The 7,404-nt window shown below is 38.4% G+C and overlaps 2 protein-coding genes across 2 annotated transcripts; one reads left to right on the top strand and one right to left on the bottom strand.

Annotated features, from left to right (window-relative positions):
• Nucleotides 1-2,131: 2,131 nt before the first annotated feature.
• On the top strand, nt 2,132-3,934 carry LOC113023235 (GTPase IMAP family member 9-like). The gene is made up of 2 exons (XM_026169262.2): nt 2,132-2,318; nt 2,422-3,934. Exons 1-2 carry the CDS (start codon nt 2,207-2,209, stop codon nt 3,273-3,275), a joined length of 966 nt encoding a protein of 321 aa, XP_026025047.1. The 5' UTR covers nt 2,132-2,206; the 3' UTR covers nt 3,276-3,934.
• A 302-nt stretch (nt 3,935-4,236) lies between these two features.
• LOC113023234 (GTPase IMAP family member 9-like) lies at nt 4,237-7,012 on the bottom strand. The gene is made up of 3 exons (XM_080302760.1): nt 6,889-7,012; nt 6,627-6,698; nt 4,237-6,068 (listed from the first exon to the last, which is right to left on the bottom strand). Exons 1-3 carry the CDS (start codon nt 6,896-6,898, stop codon nt 5,137-5,139), a joined length of 1,014 nt encoding a protein of 337 aa, XP_080158886.1. The 5' UTR covers nt 6,899-7,012; the 3' UTR covers nt 4,237-5,136.
• Between the last annotated feature and the right edge of the window lie 392 nt (nt 7,013-7,404).

Here is a 7,404-nt window from a genome sequence, read left to right as displayed (position 1 = left end):
AGTGCTGCTAAAACGGCCAAAGCGTCCTTCTTGTCCAAAATCATCCTGGCCAATGACCATAACCCCCGTACCTTATTTAAAATTTTTAACTCTGTGGTTAACCCTTCCCCGGACATGCCTTTAATTCATTCTCAGGGTCTTTGTGAGCGATTTCAAACTCACTTTTTAAAAAAGGTCTCATCTCTTTAGTCCTCCCTTCCCCCTGCTTTATATCCTCTCCCCATTCCTGAGTGCATTTCAACTTTCCACCAGTTTGAGCCTGTGTCACTTTTGACTCTTAAGCGGCTAGTTGCTCAAATGAATAACACCAATACTGTGCTTGACATTCTTCCATCTCGTTTAGCTAAGGACTGTTTTGATGTAATCGGACCTAGTATCCTATTTCTTATGAACTTTTCCTTGCTCTCAGGCTGTGTTCCTTTGTCCTTTAAGCATGCTGTAGTCCACCCGATTCTTAAAAAAAGAAATTCTGACTGTTATGACCTTTCAAACTATAGACCGATCTCTAAGCTTTCGTTCTTGTCCAAGATCCTGGAGAGACTAGTTCTCTCCCAGCTCCAGGCGTACTTGGACACGAACAATATTGCTGAGAATATTGCCTTTAAGCCATTGCATAGCACTGAAACAGCGTTGGTTAGAGTTCTTAATGATATTCTTGTAATCACTGATACTGGACGCTCTATGGTCCTAGTTTTACTGGACCTCTCTTCGGCCTTTGATATGGTAGACCATAACATTTTATTACTAAGACTTGAGCACACTGTGGGTATTAGAGGCACTGCCCTCGACTGGTTTAAATCATACCTCGCTGATAGATCCTTATCAGTTCACTTAGGCACCTTCTCCTCTTCCTCCGCTCCGGTCTGTTGTGGTGTGCCTCAAGGATCAGTTTTAGGCCCTATTCTCTTCTCATTGTATTTGCTCCCTCTAGGCGCAATCTTTGAAAAATACAATATCGCCTTCCACTGTTATGCCGATGACATACAAATCTATTTTGAACTTACTGACGACCTTGCTGTGTCCCTGCACTACTTTCAAGAATGCATGCGGGAGGTCAAAGAATGGTTCCTGAGTAATTCCCTCGTTTTAAATGATAAGAAGACTGAGATTGTGGTGGTCAACAGTAAAATCCCTCGTGCCCAACTCTGTGCTGCCCTGGGTTACTTTGCTAGTTTTTCTTGTGACTATGTCAGTAACTTGGGTGTACTGCTGGATAGCTCGCTCAAACTCGATAAGCAAGTGTCTGCTGTAGTGAGATCTAGCTTCCACCAACTGAGCCTTATCTCTAAGGCTAGGCATTATATTCCGCATGAGGACCTGGAGAAGCTTATTCACGCTTTTGTGACCTCCAGGTTGGATTATTGTAACTCCTTGTATTATGGTCTTCCCTCTTCTCTTCTTCTTAGACTGCAAACAGTCCAAAATGCAGCAGCCCGCCTTTTGACTGGTACCAGGAAATTTTGCCATATTACCCCTGTCCTAGCTAGCCTGCATTGGCTGCCCATAAAGTACCGTATTCAATTTAAAATATTACTCCTTACTTTCAAAACTATTAATAAATTAGCGCCAAGTTATCTTAGTGAACTTCTCAAACCACATACTCCTGCTAGAACACTCAGATCTGCCACTCAACTACTTCTGACCCAACCCAGATCTCGACTGAAGTCCCGGGGTGACCGTGCGTTTGCTCTGGCTGCCCCGGTACTGTGGAATACCCTTCCTCTCGACCTCCGCGCATCTGATTCCATTGCACTGTTCAAATCACGATTAAAAACCCACTTATTCAATCTTGCCTTTCCCTCTAGTTAATATTTCTTTTATGATTTTATATCATGCACTTTTATGCTCATTTAAATTCTTGTTTGCTCTGTACCTGTTGCTTTCCTATGTATTAGTGACAGTTATCTGCTTGCATATTTAGTACTTGCTTTGGTCCTATTTCTATTATCCTCCTCCTATACTCTATTTTACTTGTTAAGCACCTTGGCATACCCTTGGTTTTTAAGTGTGCTTTATAAATAAAGTTTATTATTATTATTATTATTATTATTAAAGTTTTAGTTTCATTTTTGAAACCTCTGTGTTGTGAATAGTTTCATTTCACTGAAACCCACTGTGGTGAGCAAGAGTTTCATTTCACTGGAAAACACTGTGTTGGAGAGAGCCAGAGACAAAGAACGATAGAGGGTGACTGGCACGCCTCAGTATGAACATACCTGCTGTAGAAGAAAACATTACACGGAATAACAGACAGGTTTTGTGGGTTTTTTCTGTTCCTTTTTTTCCCTACAGCAAGATGGGTTTAACCACGACTGAAGGTTGGTATTTTTACTTTTGTGCATGCACGCATTTTCTAACATGCTTATGTAATCTGATACAGAACCCATGAGTTGTTTTGATTTTTAAAATCGATCCCCACAGACTCCTTTTCCCCAGTGATCGGTGACTTAAGGATTGTTCTGCTGGGGAAAACTGGCTCAGGAAAGAGTGCAACAGGGAATACTATCCTGGGTTACAAAGCTTTTGACGAAGAAATATCTCCATCTTCTGTAACAAAGATGTGTAAGAAAGTGACTGGACATTTTGATGAAAGAACTGTGAGTGTTGTTGACACCCCTGGAATCTTTGACACATCAATTAAAGAAGAGGAACTGAAAAAGGAAATAGAAAAATGCATAATGCTGTCTGTCCCAGGACCCCATATGTTTCTGCTAGTGATCAGATTGGATGTGCGCTTCACAAAAGAAGAGAAGAGTTCTGTTAAATGGATCAAAGAAAACTTTGGGGATGAAGCCTCAAAGTATACAGCAGTGCTTTTCACAAGGGGTGATCAGTTCAAAGAAACATCCATTGAAAACTACTTAGAGCAAAGTCCTGATCTGAAGGAGCTCATCGCTGAGTGTAAAGCTGGGTATGTTGTATTTGACAACACATGCAAGAAAAATCGCACTCAGGTAGCTGATCTGTTTGAAAAGATAGACCAGACAGTGCAATTAAACGGGAACCATTACACCGGCAGCAAATACGAAGAGGCCCAGAAACAGATGAATTGGAACAAATGGTGGCGCAAATGTGGAGACACATTGAACTCTGCAGGTAATTATTTGCTTGTGGCAGGAGCGGCAGGAGCAGCAGCTGCTGCACCTGCAGTTGGTGCTGCTGTAATGGCAGAGGAAGCAGCAGTCGCATCCGTTCGGCCTCTATTAATGTTTGTAGGAGCAGGGATTGTTAAAGGCATTGGGGGCTGGATCAGACCTAAAACAGAGAACAGCTAAGTATTACCAAGCCACAACCTTTATGAAGTCTCTTTATGAAGAAGAGGCTTTTTGTATACAAGGACAAATTCACGCTTGATATTATACCTGCTGTTTTAAACTTTATGAAGATCATCAGGTTTGGTGTACGGTTTATTTCATAATGCTTTTTTTTATTTTTATCATGCAATAGTTTGTTTCCATAGATAATCAAAAAAAGAGAATATTTATTGAAAACATATAGTTATGTAGAGGTGAAGCAAAAAGAAAATGATTCAACATCTCTTAATCATATTTTAATCTGCATTGTCACTACTCTCTCATCTTTGTATTGTATTACAACATTTACAGCACTTTTTAAGTAGTATTTCTTTTTTTTTTAAATTTGTTTTTCTTGTACAATGGTGCGACTTATTCAAATCATCTGTTGTGTAATGATAGACAAGCTGGACTATGTACCTGAAGTTATCTGATACTTACGGTTCATTATAGATATTTACTGTAAATTCTTGTCAGGATTGGGTTTTTTGTTTTTAAATTTAATGTATAATCTGATTTACAGTTTTATATTTAATTTTACTATAAAAGGGCATTTGAAAGTACATTTTCCACTAAAATCAATGCCATTTCTTGTGCTAATGCCTTCTTTCATTGTTTTAAATAAAGTCATCCACTCTGTACCAGAATGTCATTAGTTCTTTTTTTGCTCATGCCCCACCGCCAAGATTGTGCAAAAACCTCCATGTTGAAATTCATCAGTCTTGCTGATATACAACACTAATCATACACTGGCTGACAGCTAAATTACCATGTTATGATATCACATTCAAACTGCATTAAAATAATTAGATTTTACACTTGGTCTGGTTTAGGCTATATGAAAGGTCATAAGGTTTTCTTGGCATAAATGGATGGAAATAAACACAAAACGCATAATAAATAAACAAACCGCACTTATGACAAATGAAACTGAAACAAGAAATGATTCTTGGTACACGTTTTCTTGTAAGATTCATTAGCAAATAATACATAACACTCATTCCATTGCAGGTATTAGTCAAACAGATGAAAATAGACCAATCTAACCTGTAATACAGGTTGTAGGTGTAGTTGGCATTTAAAATATAACCTGTACATTTGAAGCACCACAACTCAGTTTACAACCTTTTCACATCTGAACACACCCGTTATTTGATACTGAGCCTCCTTTCATTTGTAATTTTAAATAAATAATGTTCAGCTTCAGTGTGTTTTGTTCTTAATTGCAGAACAAGTAGCAGTGTCCTTACTTTGATCCTTTTGTGGCTGACAGAAACTAACTACCATTCATTTTAACATCTGTGCTGGTCATGTTTGTACTGATGGTATGCACTGACATTGTTGTAGTGGCAGGACAATGAGGACTTGCTCTGTTTCCGCAGACGTGATGGGTCAATGGACGTCTACCATTGTTTCTCATTTCCTTTGGGGAAATGAGCTCAGAATGCTACTAATAAAAAGTAAAGGAAGCAGTGTGTCAGTTTCTGCGCATTTTAACAGTTATAAGTTACCAAGGTATAATCTATAGGTGAAAAATCTTTTTACATTTGGGTTTTAATATTAATTATTTTGAATCCTACTAAAGAGCCAAAAGAAGTGATACTCACATTCATATATAAGATGTAAACGATAAAAAAGACAAACAAGTACATTTCATACCATTTGTTTACTATTAGCTTTAAATTCACATACTCGTTTTGAAACAGAACCTAAACAAGTCACTTACGTATAGTTCCAAACCATAATGTGTGGGATACTAATACTGTATATGGAATATTTCTGTTTTTTATTCAGTGACACAAACTGTAGCCGAACAATATCCTTGCCACTACCCTCCATCTTGTTATACAGGCACGTTTGCTTTAGCCTTGCATTTTATGCCTTTCCAAATGAAAATGGCAGATAAACCGCATAAGATTCCCAGGACAAGTGCAGGGGCGCCTAGAGCCAGGGCCACTGTGGTGTTAGCTCCCACTGCAATGACCACCCCAGCAAACACCAAGACAACAGCAGAAGCTGCGGCCACGCGTATATTCTTTCTTTGAACCTTTTTCTTCCTGATTTTCTTTTCCTCCTGCTTCTGTCTCTCTGCATCCCATATTTTCCTTTCCTCCTCTTTCTTCTGTTCCTCCTCTTGCTTCCTCCGCTCCTCCTCCTCTCTCAGCTTCCTCTGGGCTTTCTCATACATTTCATTTGTGTAGTGCTTACCACCGTTATCCTGTACCATTTCCTTGATCATGTTGATCAGCTCTTTTACCTGTATGCGGTCATCCACGTCAGTGTTGTTGAAAGCATGATATCTGCGTCCAAATGTGATCGAGAGTCTCCGCAGCTCCTTGCACTCCTTCAGAGCATTGTCAGCTTTAGCTTGATCTTTACACGTAAACAGCATGATTGTGTACATGGAAGCATCGTCTCCAAAGTTATCTTGGATCCACTTAACAGCATTTCTTTCCTCTTCCGTGAACCTTACTCCAAGCCGGATTACCAGTAGGAAAGCATGAGGGCCAGGAACTGACATTTTGACACACTCCTCTATTCTGACTTTTAATTCTTCCTCTGAGATGCCTGTGTCAAACAGACCCGGAGTGTCAATAACCTGCACCAAAGTCCCATCCACTTCCCCACTATGCATCTCACAGTGTTTGGTCACAGACACAGGGCTGGGATCCTCTTTGAAGGCAATTCTTCCAAGGATAGTGTTTCCTGTTGCACTCTTCCCTGATCCAGTCTTTCCCACTAAGACTATCCTCAAACCTCCAGACAAATCCAGACCTGTGGTAGAAACAACAGACACAGAATTACTGGCATTTACAAAAAATGGGATCCTTTCTTTTCTGCCTTTTTAGTCTAAAGTAAATGTTTTTGTCTGTCCCTCCATCTTTCCAATGTTAAAAAATAATAATAATTGAAATATTTTCTTTTGCAAACATTTGAAGAAAACAAACTTTTTACATTTTTATTTTTTATAAATCATAGATGCAATTTCAGTTTTTCTGTGGGAAGCAATTCAAATGAATGGGCGCTATTTTAAAATCGCATTTTGAATATTTTTATAATCAGTGAAACACCCCAGAAAACACATAGTATGTTTACACCCAAGAAGCTTAGAGACCATGTACATGTACTAATTTACTAATTAACTACCGTGGACTTTCTAGAGAGAAGAATAAATGAACACACACAGGTGGCTCTTTCACAACTGGAAAAACTCATATAAATTAAAAATACTAACAAAGTTTATCTTATCAGTTTTTAATTTTAGTAAAAAGTGGGTTGAAGGCATATGTTTGATTAATGAGATTTGGCTAGAGAGAAAATGAAGGCACTTACCATCAAAGTTATTCAGACCACACCCATCAGACCGAGGTAGAGTTTTCTGCTTCTTTTCTCTAAGTTGTATTTCTGTGAAATAAAAATTAAATCATTGAGACAAAAAAGATACGAGAGTACTAGTCACTGACAGCTTTATGAAGTTTGGCATCTTTCTGAGTCTGTCACTTGTGCTCTTTTCTCTGTAACAGTATCACATCTTACAGTAATTAAAGTAATAATGTTTTTTTTTCTTTTTATTAATTCGGACAAATGGTCTTACCTTCAGCCATTAGTTCAGATCTACCTTTTATATGTCCCAAGTGACCAAACAACGTCAATGTCCAGACCTAGGTTGTAGACTTAGACAAGCTCCGTGTCTCAGCACATTTCAGATTTGTTTTCTGGGAAACTTCTGGAAGCCTAGGCACTGGGGGGCTTCCCATTTCCTTGTATTGTTTTCAGTTTGAAATTTGAAAACTGTCTATCCACAGTTCTCCAAATATGGTGAACAGGTTTGTGTGTGGACATAATTATAACTTTTAAAACATGTCATAGCAAATCTACAAAAATATTTAGGTTGCTCAATTGATCACATTAGACTGTTTCAAAATAACTCCATAATGATGTCTCTCTCTTCTTAGAGTGGAGCAAGGGGAGTTAAAATTACATGTGTGTCACATTCTTGCATTGTTGATGTTTCCTCACTTTAAAAACAGGAAGTTTTAAATAACAAAAAAAGAAAAACTAAAAAAAAAAATCTTAAAATGTATTTGTTTGTTTATTTCTGCAATCCGTC

The sequence above is a fragment of the Astatotilapia calliptera genome, chromosome 6, assembly GCF_964374335.1.
Source record: "Astatotilapia calliptera chromosome 6, fAstCal68.1, whole genome shotgun sequence".
In the NCBI taxonomy this organism is placed as follows: Eukaryota; Metazoa; Chordata; class Actinopteri; order Cichliformes; family Cichlidae; genus Astatotilapia; species Astatotilapia calliptera.
Note: the sequence above shows the minus strand (reverse complement) of the source record. Positions and strands in the feature narration are given on the sequence as shown.

Coding starts and splice junctions, on each gene's coding strand:
- LOC113023235 (XM_026169262.2), top strand. CDS start 2,207: ATGAACATACCTGCTGTAGAAGAAAACATTACACGGAATAACAGACAG. Junction 2,319..2,421: donor GGGTTTAACCACGACTGAAG/GTTGGTATTTTT, acceptor CGATCCCCACAG/ACTCCTTTTCCCCAGTGATC.
- LOC113023234 (XM_080302760.1), bottom strand. Junction 6,069..6,626: donor TGGTCTGAATAACTTTGATG/GTAAGTGCCTTC, acceptor TTTCTACCACAG/GTCTGGATTTGTCTGGAGGT.